Genomic DNA, 22,061 nt, shown 5'->3' on the forward strand with positions numbered 1-22,061 from the left:
TACAGGGAAAAATTAAAAACATTTAACTCTTAAGTATTTTATAATCTACTGGAGGATATGAAAAAATGAAAAAAATAGCTTACTATGTAGATGAAGATAAATTGTTACAGGAAATCAAAAAGAGGATCTAGTCAGTGGAGGAACACTTGTTTGTGCTAAATCCTATTAAAAAATGAACCTCAAAAGGTTCAGAATAATATCCACATAAACTGTCATTGTGATGACTAAGTGAATTTTTATGCATGAAGGCAATATGTAAACAATAAAGACGTATAAAAATGCTCAGTGTTATCATTTGGATATGCAGAACTGGAGTAAAAGAGGATCTTTGGCAGAAAACACAGCAAGAAAAGAGGTTATATAGTCATGTCTTTGGTATATAGTCAGTGAAAGGCATTGCAGGAAAGGAAATACAGTAACATGAGAAAAAAGACTTGGACGTTTTTTTCCCCTAAGTATACAGGTAATAGAGAATGTTGGATGGGTGGGAGAAATAGTGCAAAGGGGTTCTTCATTCTTTTATTAGCCAAGAACAATATATTTCTAGACACAAAATAGGAGACAAAAATCAATCCTGAATTTCAATTATCAAGTGGATGGTGACCAGATCATTTTCTTTTCCACAAAAGATTGGGATATCGAATAGTGACTCATGAAAAATTTTGATCAAACTATTCAAATACCAACTTTCTAAGCAACAATCATCTTTCATATGAGTGGAATGTAGAAATCAAAAAATAAAAATTGCAGAAAAATAATAGCAATAAAAATGATATGTAATGCCACAAAAGAAAAAAAATAAATAAACCCACAAATGCTAAGCAGGCTGAAGTAAATGGCTCCATATTTAGAAAATCTTATAAAAACCAATTATCAATATTAAATAATTTTTAATTATACACATGATCTTCGAAATTTAAGATTCACATTTCATGCCGGTTTATTGTTTCTAAGCCAGTCCATTTTAAACCAAATTAAGAAAAGTTGCTAAATAATATTGTCTGCTTACACATTTTCTATTTTTCTTAATTGTGAAATACAGTGCCATTTTTAAAGTAAAAATATACTTACTCAAATGAGGATTAACAGGAGCTACAAGAAAAGCAAAAAATAATATTAGCATAGCTTGAATGTTTTTTATAAATAAAAGTCTAATCAGTGTCTCAGAGTTCTTTAACAAACTTAATGATCTTCCCCACTGTGGCCATGGAGAATTATATCTGCAATCTATTTTGTTCTAGAGGATGAAATAGAATCTACTTTGGAGCTCAGCAAGAACAGCCTTAAAAATACCCCAGAATCAATACTAAAAAGCATGTGGGATTTGTCATTTTCCAAAGAACGGAGTTGCTGACCTTTTATATCTTAACTAATGCTAAACTAAACCCAGAAATCAAAACTGAGGCTGGCAGTAGGCCAACATACAATCTAGATTTTTTTTTTTAAGTAATTACGGTTTGTGCACTTATCTTAACATTTTATTTGTTTGTTTGTTTGCTTATTTATTTATGTATGTATGTATGTATGTATGTATGTATGTATGTATTAAGGAGGGTGTAGCTCACAGCAGTCCATGTGGGGATCAAACCTGCAAACTTGGTGTTACTAGCATCACGCTCTAACCAACTGAGCTAACCGGCCACCCCTATAATCTAGAATTTTAAGAATGAAAGCAATTATCCAACAAAGATCACAGTTAAGTTTTTTGGCTGTTATCCGCTATCTACTTCTGCTGAAAATAACATGGTATATATGAAAATAAAGCAATCTTCATATCATGTTATTATATGTATCCTAAATCAAATAGCCACTTGAGTGCTACTTTAATTACATTAACACAGACACACACACGCACACACAGCGTTTTCAAACATTGAGCAATACATTTGCATGTTTGTGCACAAGAAGAAATATTTATCTTAAACGTTAATTGTATTTGCATTACAAGTGCCAATTGGTTTCTACAGGAATGAATACTGTATGTTTTACTGAAACAACAAAAATATATCTAACCCAAAAGACAAAATGGTATCTGTATATGTCAATTAGGCATTTAACATCCTGAGAGAAAATTCCATTCTCGATGGAGGAAAGCAAGCCTGCCATCATTACAATGGACAGTTATTCCAACCTGTAGAAGTTTGTCTACTCTGTTGTTAATTCCCAGCATTTGCTATTAACCACTTTGTTAAACTTGGATGTTACTAGTAAAATATAATAGATAATAAATAATGCTTATGTTCATGTGTAATTGTTATATTAGTACACTGAAATCAATTTTTAACAAAGTAAATTAGTTACTCAATTATTTTTGCTCTTTCTACATATAGAAGACAGAAGATTTCTATTATTTTTTTTTTAAATTAAAGTTTATTGGAGGTGACAATGGTTAGCAAAGTTACATAGGTTTCAAGTGTAATTCTGTAATACATCATCTATCTATTAACTTTAGTTATTTTTTTCTGATTCTGCATAATTTGTAATTATGAAATGAATAACAGAGAAGGGACTATACATTCATTAGTTCTATTGAGGTAAAAAAAATAATTTTCTTCCTTGAAGAGTATCATTATATTTTGTTTTCAAACTAATTATTGAAAACTTAAAATTATTTCATAACAAATAATATGAAATTATTAAATTGTCTATGTATTTGTTTTCAAAGAAGCAAGCATCTTTGAATTATAATTTAATTCTAAGAAATATGTCAGGCTACAGGTAATCTTTGATCAGAGTGAATTTTAATTGAGTCCCATCCAATATTTTGTCTCCAAATTCACTATAAATAGCACAATTACCCTTGTGAAAATTTGCCACCCTAAATTCTAAATATTGCAGTGACTTTATTTTTCTTCTTTCAATTGAATTTGCATGTCTAATGTTTTATAAATGCCTATATATCATTAAAGTATACAAAATTAGCATTTTTTAATGAAAATGCTTACAGTTTTAGAAAGTATGCCTAAGAATGTAAAGATAAATATGGACAGATAATTTTTGACAAAGAAGCCAAAACCATACAATGGAGAAAAAACAGCCTCTTCAATAAATGGTGCTGGAAGAATTGGAAAGCCACATGCAAAATAACAAAGTTAGACTGCTATCTGTCACCATCTACCAAAGTTAATTCAAAATAGATCAAAGACCTCAATGTAAGACCTGAAACAATAAACTGTATAGAAGAAAACATATGTACTAAAATTATTGACCTTGGGTTCAAAGAGCATTTTATGAATTTGACTCCAAAGGCAAGAGAAGCAAAAGCTAAAATAAATGAATGGGACTATATTAAACTAAAAATTTTCTGCACAGCTAAGGAAACCATCGACAAAATAAAGAAGCAACCAACCAAATGGGAGAATATTTTTGCAAACAATGCCTCTAATAAGGTGCTAATATCCAAAATATACAAGGAACTCATATAACTCAACAATGAAAAAACAAACAACCCAATTAAAAAATCGGCAAAGGACCTGAAGAGCCATTTCTCCAAAGAGCACACACAAAAGTCCAATAGACATATAAAAAAATGTTCAATATCCCTAACCATAAAAACCACAATGAGATATCACTTAACCCCAGTTAGAATGGCTATCATCAACAAGACAAATAGTAACAAGTGTTGGAGAAAAAGGAACCCCCATACACTGTTGGTGAAAATGCAGACTGGTGCAGCAGCTATGGAAGGCAGTGTGGGGATTCCTCAAAAAATTGAGAATAGAATTACCATATGACCCAGCAATCCCTCTCCTGGGTATCTACCCCAAAAATCTGAAAACATTTGTCCATAAAGACATATGTGCACCAATGTTCATTGCAGCTTTATTTATGTTGGCCAAGACATGGAAACAACCAAAATGTCCTTTGATAGATGATTGGATAAAGAAGTTGTGACTACGTATGCAATGGAATACTATTCAGCCATAAGAAAAGATGAAATAGTACCATTTGCGACAACATGGATGGATCTTGAGATTATAATGCTAAGTGAAATACGTCAGAAACAGTACAGAACCATATGATTTCACTGATATGTGGTATATAACACTGAAAACAACAAAAGAACAAGACAAAAAGATGAAGAAACAAAAACTCATAGCCACAGACAATAGTTTAGTGATTACCAGAGGGTAAGGGGGAAGAGGGAGGGTAAAAAAGGGTAAAAGGGGTCAAATATATGGTGATGTAAAGGGAAGTAACTCTGGGTGGTAAACGCACAATGTGATATGATATATAGATGATGTACTACAGAATTGTACACCTGAAATCTATGTAACTTTACTAACAATTGTCACCCCAATAAACTTTAATTAAAAAAAAGAAAATTGAAACTAAACATAATATCTATTCTCCAGATTTATTTTTCATTTCAGTTTTTCAATAAGAACTATTGAATTCATGAAGAACAGAAGTTCAATAAGAACTATTGAGTTCATAAAGTACTTAAGTTCATAAGAACTATTGAGTTCAATGGTTTTTCTATATCTCTTTACGACATCATAATTTCTAAACTTAGTAAAGAAACATAGATCTTCTGTTATGGAGGGATGAAACCTAGCTCTACTTCATTTGTCATTTCATAGTTGTTTAACTCTACAGGACACTGAAACTTTCTGAGCCCTAATATCTTCATCTTTTAACGGAACGAATATTAATGCATAGTTTCTAATACCCCTCCATATTAAGTAGTCCAGCGTTTTATAACTTAGGGGCAGGGAGAATAAATATCAGGTAAGAAAAGATAATCAATATTTTACAATACATATAAAACTAAAACTTTAGAAAAATATACTGACATGCTAGCTAGTTGCCTATTCAATGGAATCATGGAGGTGATCAAGGAATAACAATTGTTATTCTTCATTAAATTTTCATCACTACTATAAAAAAAGTTATATTTTTAAAGAAGCACATTCAAGAAAAGATGTGCAGTGACTCTAATGCTTTTACAAACATATACATTTGAAGGACTACATTCAAGAAAGAGACATGTAGTGATTCTAATGCTTTTACATTCCTTGATCTTTGAATATTCTACTCTACATTATGTATATTAATTTTTAATAAAAATTGAGCATATGATGCCTAATATGCTAAATGATGAGAAGAGAGTGAAGAAAAGTGATTTCACATGAAAAAGTAACTCTAGTAAGTTTTTAATAATTTCACTTTATGTTTTTACTTTTGACAGTATTCAATTGTTTCTCTCTTAAATAGGAAAAATATGCTTAATGCTAAATAGAATGGAGACTTACAACTGGAAAAAAAACCACAGTGTTATCTTTTTAGGTCAAGCTCTGATAATCAATGATAGAAAAGAACAATATTTTTAAAAGTTTTTGATCAACTTTTAATTTTTTTCAGTTTTATACTATTTGCAATTTTTGCTCAAATAGGACATTTAAATAGTGATGAATTATTAAATGCATGTCGTTTATAAAGATAAACTATCAATGACACACAAACAAACACGCATTTAGATATTTTAAACATTAGCAATCTAAAAAAATGTTTTGCGATAGATGAATAGATAAACTATGATACATCTATACAACGGGATATTATTTAACAAGAAAAAGAAATAAGTTATCAAACTGCAAAACTTTAAAAGGTTATTGCTCAGTGAAGTAAGCCAGTTTGAAAAGGCTACATGATTCCAACTATACAATATTCTGGAAAAGGCAAACCTGTAGACAATAAAAACATCAGTGGTTGTGAGGGTTGGAAGGAGGAGGGAGAGATAAATAGGTGAAGTACAGGGGATTTTTAGGGCAGTGAAACTATTCCGAGTGGTTTTTTAATGGTTGACAAAATGACATGATACACTTGTCAAAATCCACACAACTGTAAACACAAATAATAAACCCCAAGGTAAACTATTTACTTTAATAATAAAATGTCAATATTTGTTCATTAGTTGTAACAAACGTACCAGGCCATCATGTTACTAAAAAGGGAAACTGCTGTGAGGAGAGGGCATATATAGGAGCTCTCTGTACTTTCTGCTTCATTTTCTGTAAGCCAAAAAGTATTCTAAAAAATGAAGCCCATTAATTTTTTTTTAAAAATTTTGATCACGTTTGCTAACTTCTTAATGATATATATTTTAAAGCCATCAAGAATTTGAAAAAAATGTGCATCACAACTTAAGAAATAGAAAATAAAGAGACATTGCTGACATTATCACAGGTTTAATGTTAACTAAAACACTATTCTATATCTCTATATTTATAATCAAATATTACAATTTATAATTTTTAAGTTTTGTGGGTTTTGGGTTTTTTTTTTTTGGTGATGTGACTCAGCTGAGGACCCAGAAAATCAAAATACTAATTTGTGTCTAAATTTGATAGATAGTTGCAACCTACACATTCCAGATAGTTTAATATGCAAATAAATACTCTTAAATAAAAGGCTACTTACCACTATATTTGATGACACGAATTGTTGAATCTCCTTCACCAAATTTGGTGAGAGGAGTTAGTCGGACTTCATATGCCTCTGGTTTAATTAGTTCAGTCAAATTATATGTAATTAATTCTCCCTTTTGAATATTTCCATTTATTTTAATCTCTTGTTCCCACCAACGCTGCTGTCCAGCCTGAAATCAAAATAATTATGTAATAATGTTCCCCGTATTTTATTCAGAGGTACTTACTGTGTTCTAACAAAGTGGAAAAAAAGCATTCTGAAATTTTATTAAATAAGAAAGTACTTACACGAATACCTTTTCTTAACATTCCAGTTTCTATAATGACCAACACATTTTTCAGATGTTTGAAGATAATTACCAAATTAGCACAGAATAGTTAGGCTAAGTATAAGATTTAATATGTCATCCAATATTAAGAGTTGAGAGATATAAAACAACAGTCTCCACTGAAGTCTCAATCTGGAAACTGGAGCATGTAAGTTTACTTCTTACTTAACATATTTATAGTTAACTGATCTTTGACAAATACAATAAAATGGAGCAAAGACAGTCTTTTCAGCAAATTGCACTGGAACACTGGACAGCCACATGCAAAATATGGAAACTAGATGCAGATATTACGTCCTTCACAACACTTAATTAAAATTGGATCATAGACCTAAATGGAAAACTCATAACTACAAAAGTCCTAGAGGGTAACAGGAGAAATTCTAGAAGACCTTGGTTTGACAATGACTTTTTAGATACAACACCAAAAGCACAATATATGAAAAAAATAATAGATAAGCTAGAGTTCTTTAATTTAAAAATTTCTATTCTACCAAAGACATAATCAAGAGAATGAAAAGACATGCCACACACTGGGAGAAAATATTTGCAAGACACACTGATAAAGGACTATCATTCAAAATATATAAAGATCTAAAATTAAACAAGTAAATAACCCAAAAAACACAATTAAACAATGGGCCAAAGGTTTTAACAGCAAAGCTACTTCACATTAATGTCATCAGAGAAATACGAATTAAAACAACACTGAAATACCACTACACACTTATTAAAACAATCAATATCCACATCACTGACAACACCAAAAGTTGGCAAGAATGTGGAGAAACAGGAACTCTCCTTCACTCCTGGTGGAAATGCAAAACTGTACAGCCAAGCTACTTTGGAGGACAGTTTGATGGCATTTTACAAAACTAAATGTTCTTTTACCATATGATCCCACAATTGTGCTGCTTGGTATTTACCCAAAGGACCTGAAAACTCATGTTCACACAAAAACCTGCACTTGGATGTTTATAGCAGCTTTATTCATAATTGCCAAAACTTGGAAGCAACCAAGATGTCTTTCAGAATGTGAATGGACATATAAACTGTTACAACCAGACAATGGGATATTGTACAGTGCTAAAAAGAAATGAGCTCTCAAAGCCATGAAGAGACATGGAGGAAGCTTAAATGCATATTACTAAATGAAAGAAGCCAGTCTGAAAAGTCTACACAGTGTACTCATATGATTCCAATTGTTTGACACTATGGAAAAGGCAAAACTGTGGAGATAGTAAAAAGGTCAGTGGTTGTCAGAGGTTAGCAGGGAGGGAAAGATAACTAAGCTGATCACAGAGGATTTTTAGGGCAATAAAACCACTCTGCATGATGATATAATGATGTATGCATGCAATTCTAAATTTGCCCAAGCGTACAGAATGTAAAACACCAAGAGTGAACTTAATATAAACTATGGACTTTGACTGATAATGCTGGGTCAAAGTAGCTTCATCAATTGCAATAAATGTCCCACTCTGGTGGGGGACATTGATAATGGGGAAGGCTATGCATGTGTTGAAGTAGGGGGTATATGGGAAATCAATGTACCTCCTGCTTATTATAGCTATGAAACTACAACCACTCTAAAGGAATAGTCTTTTTTAAAAAAGCTGATGGGCCACTTTTATAATTTCCTGTTCTTTGCTTACGTTTTCAGTTTACTTTTATTTATATATGGATTGTAATCATAGTTGCCTCATAATATGTATCTGATACTTAGTAAATCTGATGTCTAGGGCATCCTTGTTCTTTGAGTTTTTCTCTTTGTACTTACTTGGTTATTTTTAACTATGTGCTGATCGTGTGGCTAAAAATACCATTACTGGGGGTTCTTTGAGGCCTAGGACACAGATATGTCCCCCGAGAGATGTACCATTGCTTCTGACATGCTCCTAAGTGATCAACAGTATGCTTCACTTGACATCGATTACGAAGCCCTTCGGTGTCACAGAGGAAAGTGAAGATGATCCCTTGCTTTGAGATGGCCTTGGGTTTTCATTCTTGTTTGCCTCACAACTGCCAAACTATAAGAATCAAAGTTCAAGTCTGGGTTGGTAAATAGGTAAAGATAAAAGCAATTTGGGTGGGATATTCCATTTATTAACTTGAGTTTCCACTTTGCTTCACATTTTTACCTGGCAATTTCATATACATATATACGTCCACATATACACATATACAATCATACACACACACACACACACACACACACACACACACACACTATATATGTAAATATATATATATACACACACACACACACACACACACACACACACACACAAACATTTGCATGATTTCTAAAGGTGGGTTAATCCTAATTATATAGGCTAACCTGCTATATTTCTGGAAATGAAATTCTCAAATATGTGCCATTAGCACAGGATTAGAAAAGTGACAAATAAAATAATGGAAGGGAACAGAAAGTATATACACATACACATATACAAATATATGGGGTTGTTCACACAGAAGATAGGAAAACCTATACCATTTAATTAATTATGTATGTGGAAAAAACATACAGTTGATCTCTATCTCACATTTTATAGGGAATAGATAGTCTCAGGAGGACCAAATACTCAAATTTAAAAGAAAAAAGTTAAATAATTCAGAAAAAACACAGAAGAATGTCATTATGATCTCAAGTAAGATACTGCTTACTTAAACAACAGAAGAACATTATTAGTAAAGAAAAAGACTGATAAATCAGCCAATCTAAAATTTGAAGTTAGTATTCAATTTAAAATTTTGTTATAATATTTTCTTCTAAGCAGTGCTCCTTATTAAACAAAGAAAATAAAGGCAGAGGTTTGAAGAAGACATTTAGAACATGTACAGTTAAACTGGACAATATTAAAACTCCTATAAGTAAATAAGAAAAAAGTATTCAATTGCAAAATGTGCCTAATAGAAACTAGAATTTCATAGATGAGGAAACCACATAACTAATTAGAGAAAAGGCTCAGCTTTACCACAATTCAAGGAAATGGAAATTAAAACCACAAGACTATTCCCTTATATCAGTGAAGTTATATGGTTTTTGACTTTTTCTGTGTGACTTATTTTACTTAGCATAATAATTGAAGATCCATCCATGTTGTGTGATATAAAAGTGAAAGTAACAAAAGAACAAGATAAATAAAGAAGCAACAACTCATAGCCACAGACAATAGTTTAGTGGTTATCAGAGGAGAAGGAGAAAAGGGGGTGGAAGATGAGGGTAAACAGGGTCAAATATATGGTGATGGAAGGAGAACTGACTCTGGGTGATGAACACACAATGTAATATATAGCTGATGTATTACAGAATTGTACTCTTGAAACCTATATAATTTTATTAACCATTGTCACCCCAATAAATTTTAATTAAAAACAAAAAACCACAATACTACTTCCCACCATCAGAAAAACAACCATGTTAAGGCTTGGTAGAGATGTAAAACAATGAGAATTTTTATACATATCATGAACTGAGAGGGCAGGAGGAAGGAGTGGATGGGTAAGATTTTCCTCTACTTCCAAGCTACCAAGTTGGCCTGCAACAGTATCATAGATGCCAGCAGAAGACTGGACACTCCTGGGTCAAAGAAAAGGACTCAGGACACAGCAGATAGATGCAATATATAGATGATGCATTATAGCATTGTACACTTGAAACCTATGTGATTTGACTTACCAATGTCACACCAATACATTTAATAAATTAAAAAAATAAACTGAAAAATAGAACAAGAACTTTAAAAACAAAGAATAAGCTTTACATTCGCATTGGTTCCCCTTGTCTCCAAGTCCTACAGGAGGATTGCAGCAGTGCCCAGTGGATTTTGCACACGGCTTGGGTTTGTATCACATCTGATAAACCTGAGCTTAAGAAACCTTAGTATGCTATGATTGACAGTAACCAAACCTGCTCAGCCATTATCCAAGAGGGAGACATTATATATATACATATTATACTAGACATAAACAGCCCTTCCCTGTACTCTATAAGGAGACACTACTATCTCCATATTCTAAGGATGTTTGCTATGCAAACTATCTTGAAAAGATAGATTGCAATAAAAAAGACAGTTAGTGTCTCTGCACAATGATACGCAAAAAAGCAAGAGATCCACAAAGTGTCTTCTAAAAATATAGTCTTGATGACTATGTAAATGGGTACAAGTATGGAGAGCAACTTGGCTATAAAAACATTACAAGGAGAACAGTTAAGCTCTTGCACTTGTACACAAAGAATCAGGAATATTCATGGCATAGAAAACAGGAATATTCATGGCATAGAACATAATCTAAACAGAAAATAATCTAAACGATAAGAGGTAGAATCACCAAATTGTAGATTCATCATAAAATGTAACAGAAATTACAGATGAAACCTGAACCTAAGCTACACACATCATCATGAATTAATTTCACCAAAGTAATATTGAGCTAAAGTTAATTTCGAGGCAGGAATATTGAAATTGAAATTTAAGGCATGCATTTTGAAGAGGAATACTTAGGTATACATTAGAGTATAAAGAAATACGGAACCTAGTAATTACTAAGTTCAAGATACAGGTCACGTGGCTTAGGAGAGTATCAAGATGAGAAGACGCAATTGTGAGGGTAAAGAAAGGACTTTATTTGGTGATTTTGTTTCTTTAGATTGGTGGAAGACATACAAATTATGATTGTATTATTTTTGTGTATTCCTGAAATATCCCTCTTTGTTTTTCACGGAGAGAATTGTAGAATATGAGACTCAGAGACAGTCAATTGTGAATTTTCTTCACTTCTTCCTCCCTTGAATTCTAAGGCAGTGCTCTCTCACAGTGCTTCCTGTCTACATCTGTGACTACTCCTCGTTCTCTTGCAGGGCTGCTGTTCGTTTTAGTGAGCAATACATGTGGATGGGCTCCGAGAGTTTAGATGTGGTAGTTCTGACACTCTGTATTAATGATTCTCCTATTTAGTCATGAATGACGCAAGTCTTAACCACCAGTAGTTCTGCTTTAATGAGCTCTACAGATACAATTTTTCAATTTGTTCAGAAACATAATTTATAAAAAGCACCTCTTCTTTACAAGGCCATTTGGATGCAGGCGATCCAGGGGCTCCAGTTCAGTCTTGCTGAACGATCTCATCAATGGTAGTGGCTTCTTCTAACACCTCAGCATTGATCACTCCTTAACTTGTATCTTCAGGTCATAGTTAAAAGCAAAAACAAGAAAACCCCACCAGATATATAGATATAGATATATCTATATATCTATATCTATATCCTTACTATATGCCAGGCTCTATGTTAACTAAATTATACTTATTATTATATTTAATCTACCATGCCCCCAATAGGTAGGAACTAATACCAGCCCTATTTTATAAATGAGGAAACTGAGGCAAAGAGAAGTTAATGCAACTCTCCTAAGGTTGGATAGCTTGAGAGTTGCAGCTGCAAAAGTTGGTTATACCCCAAATTACTCTTTCTGGCTTCACTTCCTACTTTGCCTCCCTAGAATTAATCGCTCCCTTATTTTTTTTTTTTTTACTAGAGACTATTTAGGTATAATACACTTATAGAACTTTCTTTTGTTTGTTTTTGCATATAGATTATAAGGGAGAAACAATTTCTTATTAATTGCTATATTTACAGTGTCTGGTCATTAACTTGATAAAGATGTGATGAGATTAAATTCTAGCATGGTGTATATTTAACTGGCCTCCAAGGAGTACAGCAGGAAATTCAACTAGTAACTTCACACAATCACTGAATTTAAACACATGGTAAAAATGGACATAAACCTAATCTGCAAAGAAAGTACTTTATCATGCTTGGTTGATTGATGCTAGATACTACAACGTTTCTATCAGTTTTGGAAGCTAAAGATTCTATAAAATAATATAATGCAAATGATAATTTCTTTCACGGTTTTAGATTTTTAAATTAGATGTATGAACTAAAGGCCAAGTACTGTTATTTCAGAAGATAGATTAAAGTAGTTTAAAATTCACAAAAATATATGCAGAATAATTTGATGTTATACTATTATCTAAAGACACACAAGTTTAATCAAGGTGTACTTTTCTGAATGTTAATGCAAGTGCAATACCACTCAATATTTGTAGTACAACCCAAGGGAGACTGTGCATATTCTGTTGTTATAATGAGATGCTCTACTCCAGTGATTTTTGTTAGCAGATACACTGATGTCGTGGTACTTATTACAAACTCTGAAGTACAGAACTTCATGTATGTATAAAAAAAAAAACACTGACTTGGATTCCAAGTCTTTAATTTAAAGCTTTAATGAAAATATATACTTCAGCAGTCGAGGAATAAACAATTAAATACCTCATATTGTATCTCAGTGAGCTGTGCAAAATGTAAAAATGCAAAAACTGAATGCAATGTTTGCACATACATAAAAAAATGCAGTATTAGCTCACTGTTTGGACGTAATACCATAAAACCCTCAGACAATGTAGGACCCAAACCATAACTGCAAATAATAGTCCCAGAGCAAACCCGTAGCATGTTGACATGAAAGCAATGCGTTACATTTTTAAAATAATTTCTATTAAAATTTTTTTCCCCAACTTCTTATTTTCCTAGGAGATATGCTCCTTTCCTATGATTTAGCAGGAAGTCACAAAACCTAAAAATTCCCTACAATGAGGCATTTCACGAAAAGCTGCAGTTTGCTGAGGATAATTAAATGGCAATTGTTGCAAAGGTTTCAGAAGGACAAACCATATTAGTTTTTCTTTAATTTTAAAAGGAACAAAATTAGCTCTTTTAAGCAGAAGGCTGCAACAGACTCTGAAATGTGAAAGAAAAAGAGCTGCTGTCTTTTCCTTTTCGTTTTAGACTGCAAACCTTTTTCAGCACTATTAGAACTTCACGGAAACATACTGGATAAAATGTAAAGGAGAAGATGAGAGGCTGTGCCAATGCATACCAGGCATATACAACTGTTTATTGCATTTATTTTCAGGTCATCCTGTATGCAAGATATTGATATGCCCATTAAATAGAAAACTTCCAATTGTGTTTACCAGTCACACCGCTGGTAAACATAATAGCTGATGTTAAATATCCAGGTAATACAGACATGAGTTTTAAGATGCTATTATTTTAATAACATCCTAAGGGATAAAGGATCATAAATGACATATAAAGGGACATACGGCATTAAATATACCATATTCCTATTTGCTACTAACTAATAAGAGCATACGTTTATCCATTTAATTACATAACCTGTCTTCTTACATTCCTCCAAACTTGAGTCTTACTTGCTTCACATTCAATATGCATTTTTCTGAATGAGTCACTTTTTGAATCCTCTAGAAATATTTTGTTTTCATACTTTGCTCATGACATTGAGGCTTTTAGAGTGACAGTATATTTTTTTAGATATACAGATGTTTAAGTGTTTTTGTTTCCCATTTCTCTTTGGAAGCTTGTATTATTTTTGTGAATTGAATTATGTCTAAGCGAAAGTTAAACAGATTTTCTTGAAAGCTAGCCTGAAGCTTTGGACAGATCGTCTTATGATTAATCTTTCAATAGATTCCACCAACATCTACTAATTTTGAAAATTTTGTGCTATTTCCTGAGGAATGTGGGCAACATGGATTTCTTTTCATTGCATTTCCATTGTCACAAACATCATAGGTCATTGTCAAGTACATACCATCTTTTGTCTCTCAATGTAGTCATATTGCCATATCAAAGGTTTCTGAAGAAAGCATTTAGGGATCCACGTTTAAATCAGAATTCAAAGAATGCAAATAATACAACTGTGGTGGAAATCAGATTGACCAAAATCTATGCAGAGCAGAGTTTGTATATGGATAGAGAATAATGTCTGCTAAATAACTTTATTACCTAAATGCTGGCAAATATATTTTATTAACTAGCACATAATACATTCTAAATATGGAATATTAAAAACGTGCAGTAGGGAGATATCTTAGAATTAAGGAACTATAGCAGTGCTATCTTTCAGCACAAAAGACTGCATATTTTGTTGTAACATTTTTTGGTAAAATTCAGTAAGAGCCATCGTGACGCTAAAATCTTTTGACTTGAAAATATATCCTCATAATTGAATATAAGTAAGGGGATGCATGCATTTAGGTATATTTTAATTTCAGACTTATCCATAAACAATATATTAAGTGTGACCTAATATGGATCTGAGTTAACAGTTGGGGTACTTCCTTTAAAAAATATTAAAACGTTATAGATTTATAACTTGAAATGTATAGAATACCTGGAAAATGATTCCCAAGAGTGAGGCTGAGAATAATGTTATACCATGCAACTGAGGAGTATTATTAGAGAGCTATGCTCAGTAGCAATTAGAGAAAGGGTGACTTTCATAACTACTAATTTGCTTCTCCTAAAAATGGAATACTCTTTATTTTTCTAAAATCGATTTTCACTTACCTCATTTCTGATGATGAAAAACTAGTACTTGCCAATTCAAGTTAAAGTCAGTGTGTTTAAGATTTGAACTTGGGGAACTCTGGTTTGAAACCCAATCACTTTGAGTACTGGGTACCTCCTGGGGAAGTACTGGATACCCATTCCCCAGTTTAACGCTCTGGTCACAGTGGTGACATTGTGCTTAGATTATCTGTTTCCTACTGACTTTCTCTCAGACTTAGTCAACTTCTTCTGGCCTTTTTTGTCTTGTGCTAGCATCTTTTGCTTATGTCCTTCGGACTGGGTTGGTCCTTGGTCATTTTCTATTCTGTCTGCCCCTTTTTTAGGAAAGCTGTAGGTTCTTTGGGTTTAGCAGCATGATCTCTGCCGCCTTTAGGGGGTTGGTGAATCCTGGTTGCTTCCCCTGCACCACAGTAAAGCCAAAGCCAGGCCCATGTCCGGAAAATCAGACTCAGCCATGCTGCTTACTCTGCTACCACTGCTTCTGGGAAGTTTTGCAGTCCTCCTGAGCTACATGTTGGGAAGTAAGCCCACGTGGCTCCTACTCAAGCGGGTTGTAGGTGCCTTTCTCAGGGAATTTCTACGTCTAACTCTATTGCTTTTCTCATACTTTTACAAAACTATTCCTCATGCCTGGCAACTCTGTGTATTTGCACTGGAATTGCTCCCAATGTTTTCATTCCTGACATAAAGGCTTTTGTAGCTCCATACTTTTCTCTGAAGCACCTCCTGCCCACTCCCACCCCCACACATTCCCATTTGATTTAAAGCCTAGGCTTTCAAGGCTACTATTTTGGCTTAGATTTGGTAAAATCTATTCAAAGCTCATTTGCCCTTTTTTAGTTCTTTGCTATGTGTGTGTTTGTGAATTTGTCTTCACATGCTTGGGCCATTCTTGAGGTTTCAGCCTACTCTGCTGTAATTTTAAATAATGATAGAGCAGCTGATCAAAGAGAATTACAAAAAAATTTTTAAAATGCTTGTTTCAAATTCCCAACTTCCCTTTGCAATCAAAGGTTTTAACTTAGTATACTAATATTCCACATTTAGCTTTGAATATCATGAATGTTATTATTTACTCTAGTTTTTCTAATTTATATTCATAATCGTAATAGTTACCTGATTACAAAACAGAACAAAATATTACTACGGCCCTCAGGTAAAGACAGCACTGAGTCGGTCCACACCGACAGTGGACCTCGAAGTTTGTCATGAAGTTTAGTAAGTTTCCTTTCATTGCCTACCTCAGTGAGTCACTGCCATCTGGAAGGATGTGAACTGGACATGCAGCGGAGTCGCTGGTAAATATCACTGGCATAAAAATGAAAGACCTTGCAAATATATTCCAAAGATGGTTTAAAGACATAACTTTAGACACATACAGTTTTCAGTACAACCAACTGAAATATTTTTGCTCAGTGATTACAGAAATGGAAGAAATAAAAGTAGAAGAAAAATACAGGCTGAAACTTGCTACATATATTAAGAGGGCTATGACTTAAAGTTAAAAAGATAGGTCAGAAAAATTAAGACAAACGATAGAACAGAACTTTGTATAAAAGGAAGTTCTTTAGCACCCTGAAAAATTTAATGTTTATACAATAGTTAAACATTAAGTGAAAGGGTTGAAAACAAGAACTAGTATTATACCTAGCCTCAACTATTTAATACATATTTTTATGTGACTTAATTTTACACTCCCAATGTGTTTAAAATATATTAGAAGAGTTACATGAGAATATTTTAAATATAGGTAATATTTATCGAGTGCATACTATGTGCTAGGATTTATTACAGCATTTTAGTTAGTATTTAATTTAATCCCGAACTATTCAATGAGGTAGCTACGTAAAAATTTTAAATTTTATCCAAATTATTGTATTTTTACCTATTCTCGTAAAATGTGTAGAATAATTGTTTCTAAAATAAAAAATATCTGGAAAAAGTGAAGAATAAAAGTAAATAAGGTATCTTTAAGATCTTTTCCTCCTCCTTGCATGAATATTTCAGATCGTTGTGACATACATGTCATTGGGAAGGTAATTGCTAAAACTTAAGGAGTGCTCAAGAAAACATTTTTTAATTTTGCAGAAAACATTTATCTTAAGTTATGTGAATATAAGCTAAAACTTTTTATTTTATTTTATGGAGTTACTTAGTAATAATTTCAATGATGAGTCGCAATCATGAATTTGTAAATTATATGGAATAAAATAGTTTAGACATGATTTAGTCGAGTTCAAACAATTTGATGCGTAATGGACAGGGTATATGGCGGTAAAGTTTAGATAAATTTTGATGTAATAATTAAGTGATCTTTTTCAGTTTATAAAGAATAGTTTCTTTTTGCTTAAAGGATAGAACATACATAAAATTCCAATAACCACAATTTCATCACCCACAATATTCCATGAGTATTGAACATTTTTTATAATGAGGCATTTATTTTTATACTATAATTATAACAACACATTTTAAGGTTTAAAAAGGGGACAAAATTTGAGCATTTCAAAAAGTTCTTATCTAAACTTACACAAGTACATGTGTTATTGAACTGAATATGGGTGGTTCTGGCTCAGAAAAATTGTCACTTTGGTGATAGAAGAACATATTTCTACCGGTGGGGAAATGGTATCATTACAGGAAACATGAATTTTCAAGATACAAGTAACATCTCTGTTGAACATATAGTATAAGATTCTTTTAAGAAACGTAACATAATATTTATTAAAAAAATAGAATTGTAGTTACAGTGCATTCATATTTCAATACTAAAATAAATTTCTAGGAACAAATTTGACAACTCCAGTGTTCTTTACATAGGAATTAAGAAATTAATAAAAAAAAAGATTACGTTCATATAACCACTTCTGTGATTTTAGTACAAATCATACTAAATCAGTCCCTCTTCAATTCATTGTGATGCCAGCCAGTAAGATGCCTAAATGTTGACTTCAACATAATATGTCCCTTAATTCAACCACCAGACATCAGAAAGGCTTATCCTTTAAAAATGCATTTGATTCACCTTCTGCAGTTTATGGAATTACAGTTTGGGATTGTAGTTGGGAATATTCAACTGAAGTGTTTTTGTTTACTAAGAAAATTAAAAAAATAATAGCGACCAACATTTTGAGTATCACTATTGCCAATCATTGTCCTAAAGATTTTATACATTATTTTTAATTTCATTCTTATAAAAATCCAATGAGTTTAGTATTATTATCCTTATTCCCTCAGCCAAGGCTACTAAAACTTAGAGAATTGATAATTTTCCCAGGGTATGTGGCTGGTCAGAAGCAAGCAATGATGTAGGAACCCAATATTATACAATTCCAAGGCTACCCTCTTAGTCTTAATCACTATTTTCAATTTTCTATTATTATATTAAATGTGCCGCTTTCATAAGTTTTTTTCTGACAATGTGCACTTTATTCATATTCCCTTGGAAAACTGATAAAGGATTTTTACACTAGGGAGGCCTAATTATGGTGAACTGAATTACATAGCAATGGGTGATAGACTAACAAAATTATAAATCTATCTTTAGGAAGAGGGTTAGTCATACAAGAAGCTTTTGATTTTTTGAGTCCTGAAAGTTTAAGAGAAGTCAGATTTTGCTCTTCAATTTTATTTCAGCACTCCAGTGAATGTATGCTCTGATTGTGCTGAGTTCTGCGCCATAACTGTTATATAAATCATGAAGTGACAGGGTATTTCAATATTGCCTCAGGAAAGAATTTGCGTGATTACTGGCATATCCCCTCAACCATGCACTTATTATTTTCATCTATTAAAACAAAATAACAACATTGAAAACCACCCAAGAGACTATGTATAAGACTAAAAATAATCATTCTTTAGCACGTAATGATAAATTACTATGGACGGCAAACTGGCTTCCCATCAAGTTTGGAAATAGCACAGTCTAATTATTTTCTTGTCATGCTTGGATCAGCAGGTGAAAGAACACTTCAACCTAAAGATTAATTCATTATAGATTTCAATCCTAATAAATTGGAATTAAGCAGCTCAGTCAGCATCTTTCTTCATTGTTAGTTTTTCCAGGATGTACAAATAGATCACTATTCAGCGTTTTGATGTTAGCATTTCATCTTGGTATTTTTCTGATATAAGGGGATCATAATCACTTCCTTTAATTATTTTTATGAATAACCTGGTTATTGTTTTACATCCAAAATATATTTTACTACTGCTATGTTCTGGATTTATTACTGATAGTTTTATATTTTGATCCTATAAATACATTTGACCCTTCCACATCTCGTCAATAACTTCCTCTAAAAGCCTTGTAACTAAACTCCTTATTTCTACTGAATTATGATTCCTACCCATCCTGCATTGTGTCACCAAAGTACAGGAGTACCTTGTTTTATTGTGCTTCACTTCATTGTACTCCACAGGTATTACTTTTAGAAAATGGAAGGCAAGACCCTCTATCAGCAAAAAGATTACAACTCATTTTATTGCAATGCTCACTTTACTATAGTGATCTGGAACTAATCCCACAATATCTCCAAGGTATGCCTGTAACTCACTTGGGGTGATTTGGAACCAAACTTGTAATATTTCTGAGTTATGCCAGTAATTTTATCTTATTCTCCTGCTCAAATTATCTGAGTGATTACTCTTTTGTAATATTATTTATAATAATAGCTAACATTATTGAACACTCACTGTGTGCTTTGATGAATTATTCATTTTAACTTAGTTGAAATCTATAATGTTATCATGAATATTTTCTTAGTTTTGTTAGACTACTTTAGCTTGATGTCACTTAAATAGGTATCTACTTGGGCAATCAATTTGACACTCATAAGGAGAAGCCTCAGGTCAATATATTTTTATAAACTTTATATAATAGAAAGTAATGATATGAAAATTTAAATGTATTGATATACTATAGGTTTAATTCAATTATTCACAATGATAAAAATTTGTGATCATCAAAATGTTATCAAATTATAGGGCTAGAAGAAAAATCAGTAAGAAAACCAATCAATGCTTACAAAAATTTGTAAATAGAGATTAGCATCTCTTACTGCATTTGGGATAAAAATGTCAATAATATTCTCTTTTCATGGAAAATACTGCACAACATTGACTACTATATTCATTCATTCATTCATTCATTCAAATACACTGAACTAGGCTGACATGAAAAACAAACACTGAGGAACCAAGCTCTTTTTATCAGTGTTAAGAACATAGCAATGTTATATAAAACATATTCAAACACAGTTTAAATGTAATCTCTAATACTGTACATTTTTTCTGAGACTTAGGAAATTTAGATTTTCATTTTTCCTGAAATATAAAGTATCATTTGTAGTGATTTTCATGGCCAATGAGATACAATAAATTTTCTTAGTGAATAAACAGAGGAATGTCCCTGGAACTGCTACGTTCTGACACAATCCCAGTCCCCTCGCTCATTAGCAAGAGAATCCAATTTTCAGTTGTGCTACGTTTCTGAGCCCCCCTTTAAACAAGATGTGGTCACGTGACCATGTTGCTTCTGGGGAGACTAATGAAGACTGCCTACCTAATCAGCTAGGAAGGGTATTTATTAATTTTTTTCCGGATTTTAATTTGTTTAATACTTCGTCTTTACTCTTGATTCTGGTCTGTGATTCATTTGTGATAGCTCAAGTGCTAGCATCTTAGACCATCAGGTAACCACAACCATGAAAGTCATGCCCTCTGATAGAGAAAAAGAAAAGCTATGACCTTACTTTTCTTATGGCCCTGAGGACGACATGTTGGCACTGGACCGCTGATGTCTGAACTGATTCTTTGCAAGAGAGAACTAAACATCTATCTCTTTTAAGCTTCTATTATTTTGCTATTTTCAGTTATATACAGTTATGTATAATGTCAATTATTATAGATACTAATAACTTGTTTTCATTCCCCATAGATCTTAAGGAAAAAAAACAAAAACAGATTATTAAGTTTACTCAATGTAAAATTATAAAATACATTTTTTCTAGACATTTTTAATAAATTATATTGTGATTTTGTTAATATTTTATTCTATCAAAGATTCTCTTTGCAAAATTGCAATATAAAATATATCAAGGAAAAAATAATAGTATGTCCATGCTGTGTAACAAATCACCATAAAATCTTAATAGCATAAAATAATAAGCATTTATTTCTTGCTTATGCATCTGTCGGTTGGTTGGATTTCAGCTTATTTAAAATAGGCTTGACTGGGCTTGTTTCTAGTCATGGGTCAAACTCAGGTCCGGTCCAAATATCTCATTTTTCTTGGACCACCAAGCTACCTAAAGAAGGTTTGTCTCATTGATGACATCAGATGGTCCTAGAGAACGAGCATAATCATGCAAGCCCTCTTAATGCCTTCACTCAGAACCAGTATCCATCATTTCTGCACAAAGTCCATAACGACAAAAGCAACTCACGTGACCAAGGTCAACATCTGTGGTATAGGATTTACTCTTCCCATGAAGATGAGGATTGGGAAGAAATAAACTTCACGTGAACAATAATCTTATATTCTAAAATTATGTGTTAGAACTTTGATTGTATCTCACAATTCCAATAGGAAGGTTTCCTTACTAAAGGGCAAGTATCAAAATATGTAAGTTCTTGGAAGTTAAACTAAACGTGTATCATACTATCATATAATCACATTTTTATACTCCTTTTTACATACCACCATTAAAAGCTATTTAGTAGTCAGCTTCCACCTTATTCTAAACAAATGACATCAACTATAGATACTTGGCTAGATGTATGTATTTTCTGTGAGATGAAACTAATTCCAATTTTAGGGAAGAGAAAAATTACTGAAATTATTTGACAAGT

General features: G+C 32.4%; 1 protein-coding gene across 1 annotated transcript in view; it reads right to left on the reverse strand.

The window, feature by feature from the left end:
* Window positions 1–22,061, reverse strand: part of MDGA2 (MAM domain containing glycosylphosphatidylinositol anchor 2) — an 806,109-nt gene that overhangs the window by 41,360 nt on the left and 742,688 nt on the right. The window contains exons 11-12 of the mRNA XM_033109651.1: window positions 6,424–6,601; window positions 1,072–1,092 (exon numbers count right to left, since the gene is read on the reverse strand). Of these exons, the coding sequence (XP_032965542.1) occupies window positions 1,072–1,092; window positions 6,424–6,601 (199 nt within the window). The remainder of the gene's footprint in view (window positions 1–1,071; window positions 1,093–6,423; window positions 6,602–22,061) is intronic.

Source organism: Rhinolophus ferrumequinum, chromosome 6 (assembly GCF_004115265.2).
Source record: "Rhinolophus ferrumequinum isolate MPI-CBG mRhiFer1 chromosome 6, mRhiFer1_v1.p, whole genome shotgun sequence".
Lineage (NCBI taxonomy): Eukaryota > Metazoa > Chordata > Mammalia > Chiroptera > Rhinolophidae > Rhinolophus > Rhinolophus ferrumequinum.